At 37.1% G+C, this 24,835-nt stretch overlaps 1 protein-coding gene across 6 annotated transcripts in view; it reads left to right on the forward strand.

Annotated features, from left to right (window-relative positions):
• The window catches only part of LOC119649808 (calcium-transporting ATPase sarcoplasmic/endoplasmic reticulum type), a 111,093-nt gene extending 86,729 nt beyond the window's left edge, over nucleotides 1-24,364 (forward strand). For 4 of the 6 annotated variants that reach the window (XM_038052152.1, XM_038052138.1, XM_038052145.1 and 1 more), the window contains exons 5-10: nucleotides 2,203-2,307; nucleotides 2,388-4,454; nucleotides 4,615-4,730; nucleotides 9,023-9,259; nucleotides 9,339-9,456; nucleotides 9,621-10,383. In XM_038052152.1, the coding sequence (XP_037908080.1) occupies nucleotides 2,203-2,307; nucleotides 2,388-4,454; nucleotides 4,615-4,730; nucleotides 9,023-9,259; nucleotides 9,339-9,456; nucleotides 9,621-9,821 (2,844 nt within the window). In that variant the 3' untranslated portion in view covers nucleotides 9,822-10,383. Of the gene's footprint in view, nucleotides 1-2,202; nucleotides 2,308-2,387; nucleotides 4,455-4,614; nucleotides 4,731-9,022; nucleotides 9,260-9,338; nucleotides 9,457-9,620; nucleotides 10,384-22,535; nucleotides 22,770-23,352 lie in introns of those variants that run through there. The other 2 variants (XR_005249201.1, XM_038052167.1) reach the window with 2 other exon arrangements.
• Nucleotides 24,365-24,835: the final 471 nt, after the last annotated feature.

The following is a 24,835-nucleotide window of genomic DNA, read 5'->3' on the forward strand; positions in this document are numbered from 1 at the left end:
TAGTGACTCCAAGTTTGATTTGAAATCAAAAGGCTTTTAATTTTACATTATTAACTTATTTTCTAAGAATACGAACTTCAATGCAGGTGAAAGTAACCAAAATTTAAATTTTCACCATTTTTTACAAATAACGCAAAAGAGGCGCCCTTAAAAAGATGATATCCCAAATGTTGGTTCATATTCTTAGCCATTTTAGACCCACAAATTTCATATTGATCGGTTCATTACTATTTTTTGAGCTATTATAGAATTCTCGCAGATGTGAAAAACGCCATTTTGACATTCCTCACTCTTAATTACTAACAAAATTCAGTTCAGTTCTTCTCTATAGGGAGAAAAAACGGATGAACATGAACTATTACTGGGAATACGGAAGTAATCGTTCCATTCCTCATCTCCTCCAGTGATTCCAAACAAGAGAAAATAAGTCCTCGCGAATCGCTTTTGGAATTTTTCGAGCTATCTAATATTCCAGAACCAAGATCGAATCATGTAATGCATTTTTTATAATTACAAAATTTCGTCCGTTTCCGGTATTGGCATTGGGGTAGCCAACCCACCGATCATTTTGGAAAAAGCAATTGACGATCCCGTTCAAAACAGGATCAATTCATTAGATACACAACTACACTTGCGCGAAGCACTTCTGCTCAAAATGAGTGATCCATGAACTAAAAACAACTCGGAGATAGTTTCTCCTCAATCGGCTAGGTTCTCTCTCAAGTGAAACTTGGGAGTTAATCTTATACTTCAAAATGAATGGGTTTTCTATTATAACCGAGGGTAGGATGACGCTTCCGGGTTCATGAAATCGCTGCCCAAGCGTCGTCTTTCAACACGTCCACAGGAGGACTCCGCTTACTTAAGCACGGTTGGCATGCCTGTTGCTATAGCCACCACTCGGAAACGCATCGCCCTAATCTCCGATTATATACGTGACAGATTGATGTAGATCGAAATATACTAGGAACGAAGGGTTGCCGCCCATCGATCGATTTTTATATGTCTCTGACATTAAAGTAATCTACCCGCCAGACACTTTTCGACTTCTGGGTGAACATGCGAATTTAAAAGAAATTCTTCTGACTGGCGTTGAGAATACCAACTATCAAACTATTAACTTGATATCTGAAGAATGGAGTCGCCTCTCGAGGAACCTCTCCGGAAGATGGTGTTAGGGGAAATTCAGTTGAGAAGGGGGAGAAAGGCGCAACCATAACATCAGTTAAGGAATCGTGGTGAATTTGACAGCCAGCAAAACTACCTGGGGTTATGGGGTCTATTATCATCTTTTCCCCCCGGCGTCAATCTTCAAGATTGAGCAGTGAGATATCAATAAAAGCAAAAGGGAGGCTAGAAGGGGAAAATGGTGCACCTTCCACTATGAATGCGATCCTACTAACATCTTCAGGCTTCTTCTTTTTTTGGCTAAAATTGTATTGTTGAACATCAGATATACTCTGTTTCGGGAACCAACTGTCTTTTTCATCAGTGTGGTCTCCTCTTCCAGAGAGAGGTTGGATTATTTCTAGCTCAAAGAGAGAGAGAGAGAGATCACACTAATGAAGGGGACAGTTAGTTCGCCGAATATTATATAACCATTTTTCAACAATATAATTTTACCCAATAAAATGAAATATTCTTCTCAACTTGCTCATCATTTTGCTTCAGATAAGCAAAAATTTGTTACATTAAAAATTCAAGTCTGAGTGTATATCGCCCACTGGGGAAATCTCTGAAAGTACTAATTAAAGCTAAGGCCTCCTTCGATTTCGTATATGGGGTAGTGGCTTCTTTAGTACTCGGTTCAATCCCGTACTCGTGAATCTCAGATCCTCCGAAGCCTCACAATGAAACCATTTTCAAAGACTTTCAGCTCCTGAACTGTTGTAAAAATTAACACTCACCAAAGCGAAGTCGTGCTAACTTCATTCAATAATTCGGAAAGTATCGTAGCAAGTGTTTCACTGAATAGCATTCCATTTTTGTTACATTTTGTAAATAAACCTGACTTAAGTAATTATTTTAAATAACGAGCCAATTAGGAAAATAGACGCATGACATTTTATTCATGTCATTCATTATTCAGTCCTCCTGTCCTATGTTAAATTGCCTCACTGATATGCATCCACTCGAAATAAACTATTCCCCAACATCAATCTAAATACGATTTCTAACATTCAAATCTTGTTATAATTCCAGGTATTAGCTCTTTTTGAAGAGCATGAAGATACATTTACAGCGTTCGTAGAACCTTTAGTTATTTTACTTATTTTGATTGCAAATGCAGTTGTAGGTGTGTGGCAGGTAAGAAATTGATTTTCAAACTTTACACAACACTGAAAGAGCGTAATCTGACGATTTCCTTTGCTTCTCTATAATTTCAGGAAAGAAATGCCGAATCAGCTATTGAAGCACTTAAAGAATATGAACCCGAAATGGGTAAAGTCATACGAGGTGACAAATCCGGTGTACAAAAAGTTCGGGCGAAAGAAATTGTACCCGGTGATCTAGTTGAAGTGTCAGTCGGTGATAAGATTCCAGCTGATATCAGATTAACAAAAATCTATTCCACCACATTGAGAATTGATCAGTCCATCTTGACCGGTGAATCTGTTTCTGTGATAAAACATACAGATCCTATTCCCGATCCACGTGCTGTGAATCAAGACAAAAAGAATATTCTATTCTCAGGTACAAATGTAGCTGCTGGTAAGGCACGTGGTGTTGTTATTGGCACCGGTTTGAATACTGCCATTGGTAAGATCCGTACTGAAATGTCAGAAACAGAAGAAATTAAGACACCATTGCAACAAAAACTTGATGAATTCGGTGAACAATTGTCAAAAGTTATTTCGATTATTTGCGTCGCTGTATGGGCCATTAATATTGGTCACTTCAATGATCCAGCTCACGGTGGCTCCTGGATTAAAGGTGCTATCTACTATTTCAAGATCGCTGTCGCGTTGGCTGTAGCTGCTATCCCAGAAGGTCTACCAGCTGTCATTACCACTTGTCTCGCCTTAGGTACACGCCGTATGGCCAAGAAGAACGCTATTGTACGTTCACTGCCGTCCGTCGAAACTCTCGGTTGTACCTCGGTCATCTGCTCTGATAAGACAGGAACGTTGACTACAAATCAAATGTCCGTTTCACGTATGTTTGTCTTCGATAAGATTGAAGGTAGCGATAGCAGCTTCCTTGAATTCGAAATGACCGGCTCAACCTATGAACCAATTGGTGAAGTTTTCTTGAACGGTTCAAAAGTTAAAGCATCCGATTTCGAAGTTATGCAAGAAATTGGCACCATCTGCGTTATGTGCAATGACTCTGCAATCGATTTTAATGAATTTAAACAGGCCTTTGAAAAAGTCGGTGAAGCTACCGAGACTGCACTCATTGTACTTGCTGAGAAATTGAACCCGTTCAATGTACCCAAGACTGGATTGGATAGGCGATCAACAGCTATTGTAGTACGACAAGAAATTGAAACCAAATGGAAGAAAGAATTCACCTTGGAATTCAGCAGAGATCGTAAATCCATGTCTTCATATTGTTCCCCAACCAAACCTTCACGTCTTGGAAATGGACCGAAATTGTTCGTCAAGGGCGCTCCAGAAGGTGTATTGGAACGTTGTACACACGCCCGTGTCGGAACCTCAAAGGTCCCATTGACCAACACCTTGAAGAATCGTATCTTGGATCTCACTCGTCAATACGGTACCGGTCGTGATACTCTCCGTTGCTTGGCTCTTGCCACCGGTGATAATCCAATGAAACCTGAAGATATGGACTTGGGAGACTCAACCAAATTCTACACATATGAAATCAACCTAACCTTCATCGGTGTCGTCGGTATGTTGGATCCCCCACGTAAGGAAGTCTTTGACTCAATTGTTCGCTGCCGTGCAGCTGGTATTCGTGTAATTGTAATCACTGGTGATAACAAGGCTACCGCCGAAGCCATTTGCCGACGTATTGGTGTATTCGGAGAGGATGAAGATACTACTGGCAAATCATTCTCTGGACGTGAATTCGATGATCTATCACCCGGCGAACAGAAGGTTGCTTGCGCCCGTGCCCGTCTCTTCTCACGCGTCGAACCTGCTCACAAATCAAAGATTGTTGAATATTTGCAAAGCATGAATGAAATCTCAGCTATGACTGGTGATGGTGTCAACGATGCGCCTGCATTGAAAAAGGCTGAAATTGGTATTGCTATGGGTTCGGGTACTGCTGTCGCCAAATCTGCATCAGAGATGGTGTTGGCTGATGATAACTTCTCATCAATTGTATCCGCTGTTGAAGAAGGTCGCGCTATTTACAACAACATGAAACAATTCATCCGTTATTTGATTTCATCCAATATTGGTGAAGTCGTATCTATTTTCTTGACTGCTGCCCTTGGTCTTCCAGAAGCTTTGATTCCAGTACAACTGTTGTGGGTCAACTTGGTGAGTTTCACTTTTCTTTAGATTTATATTTCGCAATGTTTTCAGGGACAGATAATTCAATAGCTTAAAATACAGATTAACTCTCAACTTTAAAACTATACTGAATTTTGATTTCGGACAAGTAAAATAAGTATAATTTTTTATCTTTTCCCCGTTCTAGGTCACTGACGGTTTGCCAGCTACAGCTTTAGGTTTCAATCCACCAGATTTAGATATCATGCAAAAACCACCACGTAAGTCTGATGAAGGTTTGATCTCAGGCTGGTTGTTCTTCCGGTAAGTGTAAAGTGTTCTTTGCTATTGTACGAATATTTTTTTATCCTTCTTTCATTTCTGCTGTATATATTGGTAGTGCCCTAGTGATTCTGCTTCCCCAATCCATTCAAAAATAACTTCCTTGATCTATATGAGACTATCCCATTAATAGAAACAGCATATAGAAAACAAACCCGATATTCAAATTTATTTAAAACCAAAAGGTATATTGCGGAGAAGATATGAAATTTGCGTTCTCTGAAGGTAAAGACTATCATTAGAATTCCTTACCATTCAAACCAGCAGCACACGCTTGGACGAACAAGGAGAAATTGAATTGAATCTTTGGTTTATGTTATGTCCTATTGTTCTACGTGCACACATTCACATAGATCCGGATAGAAATGGTTTTACAGTGTTCATTGTAATTCGACGGCACATACGATTGCTTGTAAAGTGTACACTTTAAATCCAAAAGCAATTGAATCTTTTAATAAATACACCGAGCACTTAATAGGTGCCAGAAAAAATCGCCTTGCCATAACTGAGTTGGTCTGGTCATCTGGCAAACGCCAAAACAAAGGAGTTCGTGGGGTTCAGGGCCAAACAGCACAAAAAGTCCCATAACTTCGATCCGAAATTGTAAACAATAGTCACACCCCGAACTCAAATAAAAGCCAGAAATCTTTGAGAAATTAGAGGCCAAAATAATAAAGCACTTCCATGATTAAATTTCGTTTGAAGGACAGTTAGCTTTAACGGCAATAATTGGGTAGGAAGTTCCACTTGAATCCATTGCAGATTTTAATCCAATAAAATCTTTCTAAAGCATCCCTTCGAAATTCAATTTCAGTCTTAGAATCTCAGATATATAAAATCATTTCGAAAGTATTGAAATAAAACTCAATGGAAACGTCTGCCTTGTCGTAGTCTCTCAATAACGAGCTACAATGAAAATTGCATCATATTCGGCACCTACTCGTTATTAATCCCCAATAAGAATTCTTTCTTTCAATTTTTTCCGCCTGCTTGTTTTTGATCCTGAAAATATCGACGTGCTCCCTGATGTCATAAAGATATTTGTGTACGTTCTGTGTTTGGATATTATTTTGTACTCAGAAAAATCATTAAAAATTGACTGATCCTCGTATTATCAGAGCAATATATGATAGCGCAGTGTCACGGGTTGCATCGAAGTAAAATTTGTGAGGAATTTGAAATTCAAAGTGAAGTCAGACAAGATTCTATCACCGATACTATTCCCCTTTGTTATCGATGACGTTCTCTATGCTGCCTTGCCAAGAGGACGTGGAGAACTTTAATTCACAGAGGCCTTAGCCAAATGACAACAGAGTCGGACTGAAAATAAATACTAACAAAACCAAGGTTTTCAGTCTGACTGCTCATCGCACTCTTCCTGTCTGCCTTAACGGGTAGAACACCAAGAGCGCTGATCAATTTGTCTATCTTTGTAGTGTTGTTCCTGGTGGTATCGAGCTCCATGTTACCCGACACAATAAGAGCACTAGATCTTCCTTCGCTGTCTGTCTAAAATTTGGAAATGAAGATTCCTCGATACCAACAATAAATTGAAGCCGTTTCGTCGTAACCACTAATGACTGCCTTGCATTGTAATTCGCCGTCTTAGGACAGCAGGGTGCATCGCATTAGAAATACGTGGCGGAGAAGGTAGGCTTTTCCGGGAATAGCAAAAATGACGCTATGAGATTGTCTGGGAGAGTCCATCCCTTTTAGAATTACGATGCTGTGCTTCGACTCATGTTATGAAGAAAATTCGGTCATAAAATACGCAGGATAAAAAAGAGCGATTATCTAGCCCCACAGAAATTTCACGATTCCACCCCCAATAAAATAACAGCATAAGATATCTGCCTGTCACGTGAACTTTATTCGAAAATGGCCGACCGTATTCGCACGAAATATGATTGTTTTGTTTCCCATTTCATTTCCAGTGAAAAGCTCCTGATTATTAAGGGAAGGGGAGTCAGGAGCTGAGCAGACTTAAAGTAAGGCCTGTCTTTATTTGCGGAAAAGACAACAAGGTCAGGCGTCATCGATATGTAACGTTATTTGAAAATCTGACGGGGTCAAGGTCATGCAAATATGCTCAGCAGAACAATATATGCCGACCAAACTCCAATAGTTTTTAATGGATCATCAAATACCTGTGTGGTCTGGCGCTGCTCTGATGGGATATGGAAGTTTGGTTTGCCACCTTCATTCTTTTGTTAAATCTCCGAGACTAAAAAAGTCGCTTAATTTTTGGTTAATAACGAGGCCTAAACCGTCAGCTGTTAAACGGCCTATGGCATGTGTGCATGACAACTGTAGTGTCAGAACTATATTATATTAACATCATCTGCTACAAAAATATGCAATGACTTTACTGAACCTACTATTATAGTAGATTACTATATTTCGGAATTGGAATTCCCTGGAAGACCCCCTGTAAGTCGATTATAGTAGCAATTTAAGCTACAATATAATACAAGGGATGATACTGAAAAGTTTGGTGCAAACCGTACATCAACAAATGTATGGAAGTGGTAATTTTCATGGCAATTTACTGCACTCTAAGATGATGATATATGGTCACACGTCACATCATAGAATATATTGCTCTAATGGAAAATGAAGCTTTTGTGATAAAACAAGTCAGGTGTTACCCTTAATTTTTTGACTAAGTTAAAATCTGAAAGTTATTAACCGAACGATTTGTGTTTCGTACATTAGCTAGGGATAGAGAAACAGATGACGTGAAAGATAAACCACGAGGGGGCTGTCCGCGCCGTGTATGCATTCGTCGAAATCCTCTAAGTCACAAAAGGCGACTAGCAATCATATTTTACGACGCAAACATCTTCAGCTTGGGACATCCCACTAGCGTAATGTTTTGGTGGGAAATTTCTCATCATGGTATTACCCATCTGTGAAACTGGTGTAAAAACGAGTTCCAGCATATACGAAACTATGTTGGAAGAGCTTGTTGAACTCTAACGATACCTTATTTGCCGGACGAAATTGGTGCTCTCAGCAAGATTCAGCGCCGGCATACAAATCCAAGTGAATCCAGCAATGGCTGACAGAGGTTGTTCCCGATTTCATCTCCGCAAATTTGAGAAGGTTACCTGCGCACGTCGACATGCCACTTTGAGTGGTCTGCGCGAAATGCCGCTCCGTACTGTGTGTAAAGCTATCGACGCTTGGCCCCAGAAATTTCAAGCTTGTTTAAATGCAAGAGGCGGTCATTTTGAATATTTTAGTGAAATGTCTATATATTTTGCCCTTTCTGTATTAATTTCGAAGAGTTAGTTCGTGGGAAGTAAAGGTTTGCTTGACTGGCAGAACTTACGGCTATACTACGTATTTACTTCGACAATTGACAAATAATAAGATTCGAAATGAGCAATAACTTGTTCGGACGCACTGGAAAGGAGATCCTTCTGCTTCTTAATTATTTCAGCCCAATACCAAACGTGTACAGGCGCAGGTTTTCCTCGATAACATAACGAAAAAGGACTGGTTTTTCTATACGCACATTGAACATCGTCATCGAAGTTAGTTTAAGTTCAATCAGTCTAGCTGGAGGACCCGGGTTCCCTAAAATCCCACCATCTCAAATTTTACCGTGCGGTAGCTTGGGAAACAGTTTCCCTTTAAAAGCCCTACCAGAATTTTCATAAACCCCTTCATAAGGGCAAGTAAACATTCCACTTTCACAAAGATTTTGGCCTATAGGCTGGAATTCAAATCTCTCCATTCGGCAACGTAAACCTTTGCCACACCGCCTTTTAGAGTGGACTTGGCGAAGCAGTTTTCATTATCTGCAATATTCAGTCATCGAAAATACTTGACCTCTGAGAATGTTACTGACGTCCATGGTAAAAGTCATCTTTCAAATCTGGTCAACCAATCAGAGCATATCATAGCTTTTTGAGGATATTCGCAATGGACCAGCAGTTCCAGAATTTGGTTTAACATGATGTGATCAAAATTGTTTTTCCTCGTTTTTTTTTCGGTCGATTTTTATGAGATGCGAATAAATCAAAAAACCCCGAGTCTGTTATTTTTCTAATAAAATGTAAAATTCATAAGGTAAAATCATCAATGCTGCGGTGTGAGGTTATCAACATAATGAATTTTACTCTTGCCCTTGGAAATTCAATGCAATGTCAACTTCTTTCAACCAGTTTACAATAGGTCCTGTTTTTGTTAATGAATTAGTTCGCGCTAGAACCGCCACAAAACTAAATTTGTTCAATATGCTAAAAAATGTTCTTTTTTCTCTACAGTTATTTGGCTATCGGTGGTTATGTCGGCGCTGCTACAGTCGGTGCAGCTGCCTGGTGGTTCTTGTTCTGCGAGACTGGCCCACAAATGTCATACTGGCAACTTACCCATCACTTGTCGTGCTTGCCTGGTAACGAGGACTTCAAGGGTGTCGACTGCAAACTTTTCAATGATCCACATCCAATGACAATGGCTCTTTCTGTACTGGTAACAATTGAAATGTTGAACGCAATGAACAGGTAAAGTAATTTTCATCCTTGTCCTACTGAAGAAACTTAAATATTGAAAACTAAATTATCTTCTTTACTTTTCAAACAGCTTATCAGAAAATCAGTCGTTGATTACGATGCCACCATGGTCAAATATGTGGCTTATTGGTTCCATGGCTCTCTCCTTCACACTTCATTTCGTCATTCTCCATGTAGAAGTCCTCGCGGTAAGTACACAATCTGCAATTGCTTCAAATAGTTTTGGTACATGTAATTAACGTAATTGTTCTTTTTTCGTTCAAGCAAAATCTAGTAGACTATATTGTCTCTGTTGTCTAACATATCCACTGAATTAGCATCATCAAAACACACTTTCCTTTTTATCTTGCAGACTGTCTTCCAAGTGACACCGCTTTCAGTTGACGAATGGATGACGGTTATGAAGTTCTCAATTCCTGTTGTGCTACTCGACGAGACGCTCAAATTCGTCGCCCGAAAGATCGCAGATGGTGAGAAAATCTTGTATTCAATGCACGGGATTATTGTAATGTGGGCGGTGTTTTTTGGTTTGCTCTATTGGCATATATTTTAAAAACAAACCCTTAATTTTTTGATTAATTAATATATAATACCTATCTCAATTAAGAGAGAACGTTTTTGAGTGTCTCTTCCCCCTCTTTAGTCCAAATAACTAGTGTTATTTTTAATTATTGTATTTTTAGTAATTTAATACAGATACGAAAGAAAAAAATAATTATTATTTAATAAAAATAATAATAAATAAAATCCAAAAAAAAAAACTTGAAAAAGATGATAATTAAATTTGTAAAAATGGACACACAACACACCCGATTTGTAAAAAGCGAAAGAGAAAATGAGAAAAAAATCTTAAAATGCGGAGACCATTACATGAGAAGATCAGAACTTAATAATTCTTAATAATTTAATGTGGTGATGATGATAATGATGATGAAAATGCAATAATGAAAAGAGAAGGAAATAAAGTAAAACAAAAGTCAAATAAAATGCGTACAAAGAATTGTTCGAACACAAACCTCCATAATATGTGTTGAAAATCTTGACATGATGACAATGATATGATTGAACATGGACATGCATTTGTTTTTAAAAAATGAAAAAAATCGAAAAACGAACACAAATTGGTTTTTCTTAATAACTTCCTCAACATGATGGACAACGGAGAAAACAATCAAAGCGTATTTGCTATTGTTTCGGGCCTACAAAATGAAACGGAACGGTTACGAAATGAAACGTATCGGGCCGGTATTGATAGATCTTCCCTTTCGTCAGTAATACTTGGTGCTTGCGAGCTACGTTGTGCGTTGACGATAAAACCATGAGAACAATATTTTTTTGATTTAGATAAAATATTGCTCCAATTATCCTTCCCTCCCCATAATGTGTCGACCCCACCTAACTACGAAACTGACCTCAAAGATGATGATAATTTATACTGTTGTTATTACTCCACTAGTTTTGGTGTTGTGTTTTGTAGCCCCGCCCTGCTCGCCTGCCTTAGCCACCGTGAAGACCGCCCACAGATACGCATGCTTGATCTGTTGTTGTTGTACTATACTACTACTTTACGATGAATCTTGACCCCACCATCTCTTCTCTACATTCTATCAAAGATGTTGTGAACTTACTGAAAACTAACTACTAAAATTTAAGACACATTTCTCGTAATGTCAGTTGTTAGGCATAATTAACATTCAATAATAGCAGTAGCTTGTAAATCCAGAAGATCATAGCGAAATATATTGAATAATTCATTCAGTCACGAAGAAAAGCCCATTTAGTCGACTCTTGCGCATTTCAATACTATCACCATCCACCATTTTCGTGAAAGCGTTGTGATACATATGAACTTTCTCTTCAATTTGTCATAATAAGCACTCATTCATACCATAGACGACGTTAGGATATGTGCTTTACACTTTTGGCTTAATTGGATATACTTGCTTCTTTTTACACCGCCAAGTAGTACTGTTTCAATTCGGGTTGAGCAAAACGAAATTGACAGTCTCTAGCAAACGAAAAATGTACTTAAACTGATAGCAGAGGATATTCAATTAGCACTTTCAACACTTTGATCACAATCATAAAATTTCGAATTCACCAGCGGTAACGAGATATTGCAGTGCAATAGCTAGCGCCGTCGATAGTTGAAATCAGTAAAATTGGAATAGTTAACTTTTAAATTATTTTAATGAGGTGCTGCCAGTACTGGCGTAATATAGTTAGGGATGAGTATTTTTTTGTAGCGTAAGGTTTTTCGAAATTGGCACTCATTTTGCCCCTGGAGATGTTCACGCGAGATATATTGTGACTCAATTTCAGGAACTCTCTGAAGACAATACAATTTGTTCTGTGGAATACGTCCTGGAAATCATTATTCCAAATATTTAAATGAGAAGTTTTTGAAATTATACATAGTTTCATTTCAATTTGATGCTAGGTAGGATTTAATACTTCAAGGGTTGCTTCCAGCTCATCAATTCATTATATTCCGGTAGGACGCAAATGTCACATTGTTGAGACTTTCTTATTTTTACCATCCGAAAACCTCCAAGTGACTAAACTTTTCTGGCAGATTAGATAAAGTAACAGAAGGAATTCATGTTCGTATATGAGTTAGTGCCTATATTGGTGAATCCAGTTTGTATCCCTTTGTATAATTCATTCACTCTTTGTTAACTTAAGGCCTCGATTCCCGATACCAATACCATCATCGCAGCAATCTATGCAAATACCTTTCATTTTACGAACGTTTTCGCGAATAGTTCAAATATTAGACTTGTAAAAAAAACATTATAAGCAGAATTGCTACAAAGCCATCATTTCCCTATCATCATAATTGCTATTAGTGAAAAGGCAAATCATGTAGTTCATAATTTTCTACTATTGTAATATAAAATTTTCGAAGCAACTCAAAAATTCATGAAACTTCAAGTCATTAATGTATGCATACATTCTCTTCGAAAAATTTCAAACTTCAAACTATCTAATTTTCTAGCGAGAAACTGTAGGAAGAGAAATGCTGTATGTAAAGTTCGATAGATTAGATAATCTTAATTATCTTCAATTTCAGATGAAAATTAGACTAGGAAAAGTAAACGGGCAAAAAATTAGAATTAACAAAATCAAATTCATACAAACTTACATCCGTTAAAATGACAATAGTTAAGTAAATAATAGAGAAAGAAAGAGATACCAAACAATACTGTTAACATCATGCCGTATAGAGAAATAGACAAAGTTAAATTTTATTAATCGAAAAAGATAGGTTATAAAATCTTGAAAAAAAATATAAAATGTAGGCAATTACCAACAACACATATTAACAGATCAACTGGTATACATGTTTAACGAACAATTAACAAAATTTGCTAGTATATACATACACGTACATTTTTCAATTGTTCAACCTTCTTTTTTATCGAAATAGTTGGTTAGTTTTAACTGAATTCTAGGATAGAAATTAATTGGATAGCAGGAAATCGAAATTCAAGCTAAAAAAGAAACTTCTACGATTTTTGGGGAATTTGTTACCATTTAATATTAATTACAAGATTAAACAATTGACTTTTAAATACAACAATATTTAAGGATTGGTTTCTAAAAAAGGCAAACTATTACTGTACATTTATAATTTATTGAACTTGGAGAAAGCGAGAGTTTAATTAAATGAAAGTATTTTTAAATAGAATTCGTTTTACTAACTCCCTCTACAGAAACACTAACCAACCATCCCACTGACACAACTACAACAGCAGCAGCAACAGCACAGAACGTTATCATTCAGGCAAAGAACACACATGAACAAAAAACAATTTAATGTTGTGTGTTGTATAAATTGCTCCCTCTCTCTTCGCTCTAACAAATGCCTTATCCATTCTCGCCCTGTCGCACCCCCCTCATTTCTCTATTGGCAATGTATTTGGTATCAAACGATGTAATTGATCTTTTGTTTTTCCCACCCCCTCGACAATTTCTATTGCAAATTTTACAGCTTTCATCTATATATTTTGTGTTGTGGTACGAAATGTGATACACGAAACAGTGATTTATTAATTTTTCGTTGTGCAATCAAGTATTGTTGATCATGAAAGAACGAAATTCATTAATTCAATGTTGTTCTCTCTAAAAGTGCATTCTTTTATTTGTGTGTTCCCCACCTTTATCCCACAAATAAAAAGCTAACAAAACCGGTCCTCTTGAAGCCTATGACTTATCAACATGAAATATCATAGAAATGACAAAAAATATGTTATTTCTTTTGTTTTTTGAAAATTCAAGAGGCGTTTTTATTGTATTCGAGGTAAGTCATTGTTGCTATTCATAAAAAAAAAATAAGATAAGTTAGATAAATAGAGATGTCAGTTATGATGCCACCAACCAGGTTCTAAAATTAGCAAAAAGAAGACCTAACTTAGAAATTTTTGATAAGAAGGATTTCAGAGCTTGCTTTAAATTTTGAAGGAAAGGCTTTTGAGCACGTCGAAATATCAACACAGTCAAAAAACTATTATCTACTGTCTTTTAATAGGCATCTACTTTAGCTCCAATGTGTAACGTAATCCTATGCAGTCTTGTGTGCTTCGATACGATACAAGCAATGAACATTATATTTAAAAATGTAGTATACACAGTAAATGCTATCTTTCCCATGATGGTTCCCGAGAGAGTTAACAAAGAAGTCGTCTCACAAATGGTTTCGCAAATATAATTTTTAATTCAATTTGCGCAGATATCAGCATATTTTGCATTCCCCAAACTCATCCGTTCTATATAGCCTGCATCCTTCTGAATTAATTTAATTCACCATATGCCATCCTTCCACACTGGACTTGAAATTTTTCTGAGGCTTCACCGTTGAAGGAAACCTATCGATCTATCGATCACCTATCAGCCGATTCAACACTTTCTATTTTATTCAATATTGATAGTATGAGATTTTTGCCCTTTTTATTAGTTATATCTCGGTATGCAAAACTATCTACTTGTTGATAACGGTGGCCAGGTATTTCATAGTTTCCACTTACTTTTGGCGATCATATATAAGTCCCTCTCTATTGCATTAATATTTAATATTAGTGCTATATTTTTCCGAATTTTCCTTTCGTATCGTGCGGAAATCCTTTTTAAGAGACGAATTGAAAAAAAATCAACTATTCTTTGGCATTATTTACTTGGCTAACGAATATACAAGGTACAACAAAAAGTGGGGTATTCCTTATTTTTTAAAAATATTTCCAAAAATATGGAAATTACTGCATTATTTTTAATTTATTTATTAAACTTACTTCTTAAGTAATATAATTCAACTCGTTACAAAGTGGGGAAACTCTCCTAAATCGCTCCGGAAAGGGCTGAGCCGGGCCGAACACTGTTGTGACGTTATATATGTATCATCATCATCAACGGCGCAACAACCGGTATCCGGGCTAGGCCTGCCTTAATAAGGAACTCCAGACACTCCGGCTTTACGCCGAGGTCCACGAATTCGATATTCCTAAAAGCTGTCTGGCGTCCTGACCTACGCCATCGCTCCATGAGATGGAGCGGCAGGGTCTGCCTTGTCTTCTTTTTCTACCATAGATATTGCCCTTATAAACTATCCGATCTAGATTATCCTTATCCATACGGATCAAGTGACCCGCCCACCGTAACCTGTTGAGCCGAAATTTATCCACAAACAGACGGTCGGTATCGCTCTTAGATTTATTCATTATATAGGCTACGGAATCGTCCATCCATATGAAGGGGGCCAAAAAATCTTTCGGATGCTTCTCTCGACCGCGGTCAAAAGTTCGCAATTTTTTTTGCTAAGAAACCAGGTTTCCGAGGAATACAACAAGAATTGGCAAGATCATAGTACTGTACAGGAAGAGCTTTGACCCTATGGTAGGACATTTCGAGCGGAACAGTTTTTGTAAACTGAGGCTCTGTTGGCTGCCAACAACTGCGTGCTGATTTCATCGTCATAGCTGTTATCGGTTGTGATTTTCGACCCTAGATAGGAGAAATTTTCAACGGTCTCAAGGTTGTAGCTTCTTATCTTTAGTGTTTTCGTTTGACCAGTGCGATTCGTTGTTATTCGTTCTTTGATTTTTGGCGCTGACGTCGCCACCACGTACTTCGTCTTGCGTTCATTAATGTGCAGCCTGAGATCTCGCGCCGCCTGCTCGATCTGGATGAAGGTAGACTACATCTCGGGTTGTTCTTCCCATAATGTCAATATCGTCAGCGTAGGCCAATAATTAGGTGGGTTGGGTTCAAATCTGCATCGCCTGCCGGGCCAGGATGCATAGGACGCATGATACGGCATCCCCCTGTCTTAGACCGTCGTTGATGTTGAAATGTCTCGAGAGTGATCCGGCTGCTTTTATCTAGCCTCGCACATTGGTCAGGGTCAGCCTAATTAGTCTTATCAATTTCGTCGGGATACCGAATTCTCTCATGGCCGTGTACAGTTTTACCCTGACTATGCTGTCATAGGCTGGTTTACAATTGATGAAAAGGTGGTGCAACTGATAGCCATATCGCTTGCCGCAGAGAGAAAATCTAATCTGTTGTTGATTTGCCTGGAGTGAAGCCTCTTTGGTATTGGCCAATGATGTTCTGAGCGTATGGGGCTGCTCGGTCCAGCAAGATAGCGGAGGATATCTTACAGATGGTACTAAGCAACATGATACCTCTATAATAGTTGCACTGTGTGAAATCCCCCTTTTTAGGTATGGGACAGATAATGCCTCGTTGCCAGTCATCAAGATTCGCTGTCCCACACCTTGAATATCAGTTGAAAACGTAAATTTTAATTCGAACAAGTGCGCCGTGCAAACGTCTCCTATATTTCTAGTTACATTGTTTTTCAACAAAAACAGAAATCGATGATTTCGATAGAGTTTCGGATCGGTGTTCGTGGCAATTTTTTTCCTGTTTGCGGATTCGCCCTTTCTCATATTGCGAGTGAACGATCCCCGCAGATTTCTCTCGGCGGTTTGAAATATTCACTTCGAATATTTGCAATCAGCATATTTACTCACAAAGTTTGGATTGTCTGTGCATTATATTTCTCATCGGAGCGAAATGACGCAACCAATCAAGACGAGCCGACCCCACTTCTAAACGGGGCAAAAGCTGAAGAAGAAGATCATACGCGTAATTAATTACTTACAATAAAACCCGCTTCAAAATCGATTGTTACGTTTACTAGCTACCGACGAATGAGAATTTCACCACTGTGGGGTCAAGTTGCGCAAACCGATGAGATCATTTTCCTGCATTTAAATTTGAATTAATACTAAAAACTATTTGATGAAATTTCAGAAATATATTAATTATCATGTATGCCTTCGGAGCAAACCAAAAAAGGCATGTAAGAAATCATATTAGTTCCCAGTTATTGGTCTTAGAAAACCATTCTAAAATTTGGAAATATGGTCGTTCTTAATTTGGTCCCACTCATTTGAAACTCGTTCAACGAGGAGTTAACGATTGTTTGGATTTAGCACTGCTTCCTTGAATATTTCCCATAAATTTTCGATGAAGATTAAATTCGGGTGAGTTTCCTGGCAAAACTTTTCAAATCGTTAAAAAGTGCTGCAAAGAGCTTCATCAGTGGAAGGTATCTCTTTTAGATATTTGTATGAATTGTTGTAGCCGGTTCCCGTAGATCATCAACATTTTCTTGCGGGAATACTCCCTACTAACGGTACAATTTTCATCGATAATAATAACCTCGGATTTACCATATTGAAGCCACTGGTTGAAGATCTTCGTTATCATCCTTATCCTGAATCAAACTTTATCCTTAACTGGCATTCATATTTTTTTCTTATTGGGTGGTATTAGCCTATGTGACTCTCTGCTTCTTTCACGTTCTCCAATTTATCCTGCAGACCGCTCGTCCACAAAAGAACAGTTGTCCTTAGAATATCGAGCTGTCGACTGACGGAAGTGATGCTGTTGCCTCTTTGACACATCTTTTGACAATGCTATACAACTATGAAGAAAATATCCATTAGATAAAAATTCTTGCAAATTTCGAAGAAAATCAAATTTTGAATGCGACCCACATCTTGAATTTATCGTCCCCCGTGAAATATGCTTTTCTGCATTTAATTATTTATTGTAGTCGTTACTGCCTTTGTTAGACTTCACTTTTGTGTCAATATTTTGAAATTTTACTTTCTCAGGTGGTTATGACAATACATTTTGCCCACTGTGTACAAAAAATGCATAACAGATTCGTCCCTAATAGTATATGGTAGGGCTACTCGCTGATTAAGTTGCTACTCCTAATCTGTCTAGTATACTATAGACATTTGCAAAAGGATTCAGGTTGGGATAATTATTTGGCTAATTTAAAACAGAGGTATTATAGGTGTAAGACCTGTGTCTTGCATACCATACCAGATAACTAAAATGAGGCTATCGTGCATCACTTTATGATGCTGTGTATTCGTAGCACCACCAAAATATACTGGCCCAAGTTATTTGATTGAAATGCAAGACCATACTAATGTGGTTGAGGAATGTTTTACAGTTTTCACCACACAACCTTCAGTATAACATTCTTTTGGCCTCCTTGAAACGACCCGACGCCCCTTAGTTGTTACCTCCATCATACTCTCGTTAAGAAATACCACTTGAATGGAACCATAAAGAAACATTTCCGAATAAATAAATAAACAAATTCCAATTTTCTTTTATGTCGATGGTGTTCCTTTAATTCTCCGTATACGTATTTCGGCAACCACTTGCTGCCTTCTTCAGTGGAATTTATTTATTTGTTCGGACATGGACCTTTTCGGTGACAGTGGAGTTCACTCTCCATGTCCTATTCCCATATAGCAACACAGAAAGAACACTAGCGCAGAACAGTCTTAACCTGATCCTGGTTTGATATAACCGCATTCTCAGATTTTAGACAATGTAGTGAACTTAGTGCTATTAATGCTTCGGGCAGCGTCCAGTGGGTTGCCACCGTCGCCAGAATCCCCATATACCCTTATGCGTTGTGTTTCAGGAATACCTCTGTACTTGCTGAATAACAGCTTCTTCCCGCTGTATATAGTAGCGGTCAAAAAAAGCCGAGGGCATTTTTTTTGCGAATCAGTGGTTCTGAGGTTTTTCGATAAGAAGTATTGATAGATCAATTAATCAAAAAAGTGAATTTGTAATGAAAACGATGAAATGCAGAAAATTAATATGGTTACTTATAAAAGGGAATTAGTTGTAAACTGTAAATTTTATGTGAATTATTTGAAACCAGCGAGTTTAGTGCACCAATTTGTCAGTGGACTTGCAAGAAAGACGAGTGAGCATAAGGATAGGAATTTGTTCCAAATATGGAGTTAAAGGATGTCCATCATATGGACAACTGTGTTGTAAAACAGTAGTCAAAAGAAAATAGTTTCAATGTCAGAAGAACTTAGAAAAAAGTCCTTCTTTCAACGTGTTGTTGGTTCCTAGATGGACAGAATTGGCACAAACAGAGGGAACATTGATCAGCAGATAATGGCGCTAATGTAATTTCCCCTGAACAAATGCAGAAAAAACTTAATTGGCCCATATTTATGAGTCATAAGCAATGGACGATACGGTGACGAATGAATACAGAGTATTCTAAAGTATTCTCCATAAGTTATGGTGCCCTAGACCAGATATTAGAAGTCGTGGTATTGCTGAAGGGCACTGCAAATTAGGTAGCCTATGTAGAAACTATAAAAAGGGCCTGGGCTTTCAGCATGATGCCGCTGGTCAAAGACCTATTACTGCTCTTTGACTTCAGGAATGTTTAACAGTACATGAAATACATGACCAGTTGTGATTTATATTTATGTCCCCTACTGTCAGTATTTAAGGTGTACCTTATGTTCACCTGTAAAATTAACCATTACATAACTTAATACGAAAATTCCCACCACTTATTCCGTAACTACATCGAAGTACCTATTGGTCGTTATCAGGACTATAGACATTCAAAACTCTGTTGTTCTTGCAAATGGATTACCAAAGTCAAGTTCTATTTTACAACATTCGGTGTGACACTAACGATCTCAAAAATTTAATGATCTAAGTTTTTGAATATGATTATGAACTTAGTGCTTCGAATTTTAAATAGTCCCCAATTTTCATTCTGCCTAAAACCGTGTACTCTTTGCAGGAGAACTTTTCTTAGATTCCAAATACATATTTCCCCGCTTTTTACCGAAACAGTTCTCACTGAGGATTTCCATATAAGGTCCCAAGACATGTTAGGTGCTTCTCATTCCGATGAGGAAAGTGGAGCTAATCTTTAAAACTATTCGCTTTAATAATTTGGCACTTGTTGTTTCAGAGCCAGTCTAGAACAATCAATATTTTTTTTTTTGATGTTGTTACGCTTCTGCAAAATGTCATCTCTCCCCTGAACGAACCGCGAGTCACCTGTTTTTTGGAAAACTAGATGCTTAGTCTAAAAAAAGGGGTCCATTGACCAAAAAAATTGAAGAAAATTTTTCTTCAATTGATCCGGTCTATCATGAAGTGAATGACGGACTCAGGATCTCCTCAATCTTGAAAATAATGTTGTAAATCTTTCTAGACTTGTCTATTCACATTTAATTGAAGTATACTTCATTTATCTACAATGGGTAACCCGCGGCATTTTTCTTTGTTATACAAATTGCACTGACTCTGAGTCATACACTTGTTAACTTTAGAAACTAGAAATTGGAGTTGAGTCGTGTTCCGCAAAGAAAATCGAATTGAATAAAACTGTATGGAGAGGAGCTCGAATAATTTCCCCCCGGGACTGGATCTGGACAAGTAGAAATATTCATAACCTTCTATACTTCTATCTCATAATGAGCACTGAAAGCGACTGCAGACCCGTCGCAAGGGGGAGGGGTGATTAAACCGGGCCAGGAGTTTTCTCAGCGATCCAAAAATAGAAACTTTAACTAAATTAGATTGATTTTCTACTTTCGTTGGCCCACATAATTTCCACCCGGGTCCGAAATTTCTCTCGAAGGCCCCGGTCGGTTTATGCAATAATTACCATGGATTTCGGGACTATCGCTAATCATACAGTCCCAAAGGTAGGCTAAATTCTTGGGTTAATAGAACAAAAACATCGGAAAATTGAGCTTTACCTTGTAATCAATCAAGACAAAGAACGTCGTTGAGAGCTCGTTATTAATGTAAATACAATTAAAACACTTGTTTTATCCAGACACTGGGGGTACTTCGATCACCTCGTTGAGTGGATTTTTCCATTAATTTTTATATTGTCCATCCTTTCTGAGCAGATATCATGAATGAAGACATACAAATAGAAGACCCCCTTTCAACCTGGCCTACCCATAAAAAAACAAAAACCACGACCCAATACTCCAACTTGACAATGAACTGGATTTAATCCACCGAATCATGTTAGGACAATTTCACAAAATCTTGACAATTTGCCTTCTTCGAATATTGGAATTATCACTTTCCAGTTAGAATGACGTTCCATTGTCGTGCGACGCTTATCTTAAATTTCGGAAAAATTTTCATCACTAATTAATTAATAATTTCCTTGTCAACTTTCACTTCTTCTACATTGTTTAGGACTTTTGAAAGTCGTCGCGACGTTGAACTTTCCTCCTTCTATTTCGTCCCTATCTGTTTTGCGAGTTTTAAGGAAAATCCTATCTCCATTCTGTCCTACTCATTGCAGTTGATTAAAAAAAAAACCAATTCATACATGTATATATGGCTGCCATTCACCCCTTGATGGGGTATAGGGTGTCAACTACACGCGTCATCGCTCGTAGTTACCTGAAATGCATTCAGCTCCCCCTACGACTTCCCGAGACGCTCGCACTCCTCCTCTACTGTTCTGCGCCAAGTGCCTTTGGGGTGACCCACTCGTCGGTCTTGCTGGGAAAATGGATGCTGCATGGCTTAGCCCGCATTGCAATTGTTGCCCCTCATTTATGTGTGATCTATCCCTATGCCACTTCCATCTTCTGATTTCAGTGCGTATCCAAGCTCCTCGTTTGAGAAAGTGTCAGCCTAGCGCACTCCGGTGATAGGACGCAAACAGGCATTTACGAAAACTTGGAGCTTTTGGGTAACAGTCGAATTCATTTTCCATGTGTTACTCCGATATAGCACAGCAGAGAAAGAACACTATCACAGAATAGACTCAACTTGACCTTGGTGTTGAGATAACTACATTTCCAGATTTAGACAAGGCAGCGAAAGCGGATGTAGCGCTGTTGTGTCGGGCAACATCCAGTTCAGTGCCACCATCGAAAACAACCCAGTTCCCAGATATACAAATTGATCAACGCCTTCGATGCTCTACCCATTAATGCAGATAGGGCGAGTGCGATGATCCTTCAGACTGAGAATCTTGTTTTTTTGTGTTTGCTTCCATTCCAACTCTACTTACCTCTCTTTCCAAATCCAGAGCCATTTGATGAAGGTCCATAACCCGGAGTGAGCTCAAACAGGTTTTAGCTTGACTGATTCAAATTTGATATTTCACTGCCATAAAAAAAAGGCAGATATATTGGGCCTTAATATTTCCCTCATCATCGCATACTAATTTGCGACTCTTTCAATAGAATCAAATGAAGTATCCCAGACTAAATTCACTTCAACTCGTCATCCGCAGTAAGGTATCAGTTTGGTAGGTGTGGTTGAGTCAGATGTATTCACTTTGTTGTGATTGCATGATATATTGAATTAGCAAAATTTGCGAATAGTACAGCTGTTGGAAAATCAATAGGAGGTTCCTCAGGTTGTTTTTTATTTTATTTCTGCGCTCAAGGAGAACCGTGGTAGCATCTATTTCTGAACCGGTCTAAGAAACAGCTTTAGGTATGGAACTCAATATTTATATTTCTTCTAGAAATTTCAGAAAATTTAATAAGTTTCTAGGTACCATCAAAGAATAGGTAACTATATTGTGTAGTATTTAAGCTTATAATAAGGCACTTTTAGCAACAATGACTTATTTTCGAAAAGATTTTCCCACCCTTTACCCGAATTCATCCTACAATCAAAGCATCAACAAAGTCAATGTGAATTAAGTGCATGATCGATGTTCCAATTAATAAGTAAGTACAGACAATAATAATATAATTGCTTAGTTTACATTCAGAAAATTTATGTTATGTAAGATCTTTGATCATTCCAAATATTTCTATTTAAAAGTATAGCACCTAGTTCAAATCTTCTATTCACTTTCAAAACTATTTCCTAATCTTACATTTTTCTATTTCTGTTTATTATTTCCCCACAGTCAACCCAAATTTCCACTAGATGTGCATATCATCCTGCGATAATTCTTTTATGAATAGTGAATGTAGATTTCATCGTCATAGTTTTTGTAAAATTTAATGGATTCATATAAAAATAGAAAACCTGAAACCAAGCCTGCCTTGCATATATTGATGCCGCCGAGGAATGAACGTTTGGATTTTACCCCTGTCCTGCGAACCAATATCACCATCCAACTAAGCAGCAATCAGTAACCGTTTGTTGACCTTAAATCCTTCATAATTTAATTTTTATAACTCGAACGATCATAAGCACCAGTAATTTATTGAATTCCTATATTAAAAATTTCAATATTGTTAAAAGTGTGGTAAATTGAAATTTTTATAAAGAAAAACTGGTACCTATTTTACTAACAGATTTACACGAATATACAATTTTTATAAATATACAAAGAAAAACAATTAATGGTTTAAGCTATTTTTCGAATTAAATTTTCAATTTATGCTGTGAGAGCCAAAGAACTCATTAACCTCCCCATTAGAGGATCATCCTACATTCAGTCAGTATTTTTACACTTTGTACCCTTAAAGTAACTACAAAATCATTATTTATTCACTATATTAGAATGTTGCTTCTTTTTAACAAAAGGGTTCATTATTCAACACATCATTTCCAAACCACTGTTCTGATTGAATGAATGGGAAATACACATTTCCACCGTCATTTTGAACAGTAAATTCTTAAAGTTTGGTTTGAATTATGATATATAGTTGACTCGAAAATATTACCAAAAAACAAATTTTTGGAAATTTTTATAACACAATTGCAATATTTTATAGTACCCGATGCTGTTGACACCAGCAAATGGTAGATTCTACAATGAATGGATGTGTGGGCGGCGCCAACCGTTAATTATTTTGCTCCCATCGAATAGTACACCTTAAAAGCTACAATTACTACTTTAAAAAATACCAAAAATAATAATAAATTAGCAGAAAGTATAATATAATGGAAAGTAAAGAAAGAAGGCAGCACAAAAACTTCTATGTAAGAGTATTATAACTTTTTTTTTTTAATTTTCGGTTTTATTGGATTTCTAGTGGTATTCTTTTTTAATATAATAAAAAGATGAGACATAGATAACATATATTTATCCAATAGACTCTTCTGTGTATTCTGTTTTTACTTAAAATGAAAAAAAGATATCTACATATACGTTTTGTATTTGTTTAATTTTGTTTGTTTCATTTGTGCCTCAGTCCTCAAATAATTTTCAATGTTATTAGTTTGTATCTAGTCTTCGATTATATACCATTATGATGGCTATTATCAAATCAATTTCATGTATGTATTTATTTTTATAATATAATTTTATTTAAATATTTTAGTTATATTCACTCTAATTTAAACAGAAAACATATTTAATTTACTGTGTAAATAAAGGTTACTTACACTACCTTGAAAGATAAAACCAAAAAAAAAAATAAACAAAAACTAGACAAAAGAAAGGTATATGATAATTATCAAATCCTAAAAAATAAAAATCCATATCTAGAGGCAAAAACTACATTAAAACAACTGCATACTATATGATACTTTACGGATTGATTCCTAAAAATAACAGTGAAAGCTACTACTACCGTAACTATAACAAGACACTGTCGATCTTTTCTTTCAGAGAAAGTTTGAAAATGCAAAAAGTAAACTAGATCTATTGTTTCATAATTTTACTTGTTGGCCCGTTTGTGTTTATTGCGATTTTATTGTTTCTCGAAACTATAAATAAAAAAAATTATTTTAAATTTTAAGTAAAAGAGAGAAAATTTTAAACGAATAATAAATAAAAAATATCGAAAAATACAAATTATTGTGGTTTTGAATTTATCAACACGGTTTTGGTACAGATTTGGTATATTAGAAACATCTAGGGTCTGAAAAAGTAAACATTTGATGCCACGATATCCAGGAGCATGGCTCTCTCTGCTGTAGCCACTTTAGCAGGTTCGTGTAGGTAATGGTTGAAATAGGCTGACGAAATGAATTTCTTTATCATTCGCTCCTACTGCAAAATTATAACGTTGGGACAGTTACAATACCTTACCGCCCCCCGCTGCATCAAGATTGACGGTACATTTTTCGCGAAACATACACGCACATAACTGTGCAGCAGGTTGCCGACATCGGCTTAAAAATCATAAGTCACCAGGAGCCGATGGAATTACTGTCGAATTGGTCAAATATGGAGGCGACCGATTACACCAAGCGATTCATTAACTGATGCTCACACTATGATACAGCGAATCAATGCCTGACGATTGGCAA

The sequence above is a fragment of the Hermetia illucens genome, chromosome 1 (genome assembly GCF_905115235.1).
Source record: "Hermetia illucens chromosome 1, iHerIll2.2.curated.20191125, whole genome shotgun sequence".
Lineage (NCBI taxonomy): Eukaryota > Metazoa > Arthropoda > Insecta > Diptera > Stratiomyidae > Hermetia > Hermetia illucens.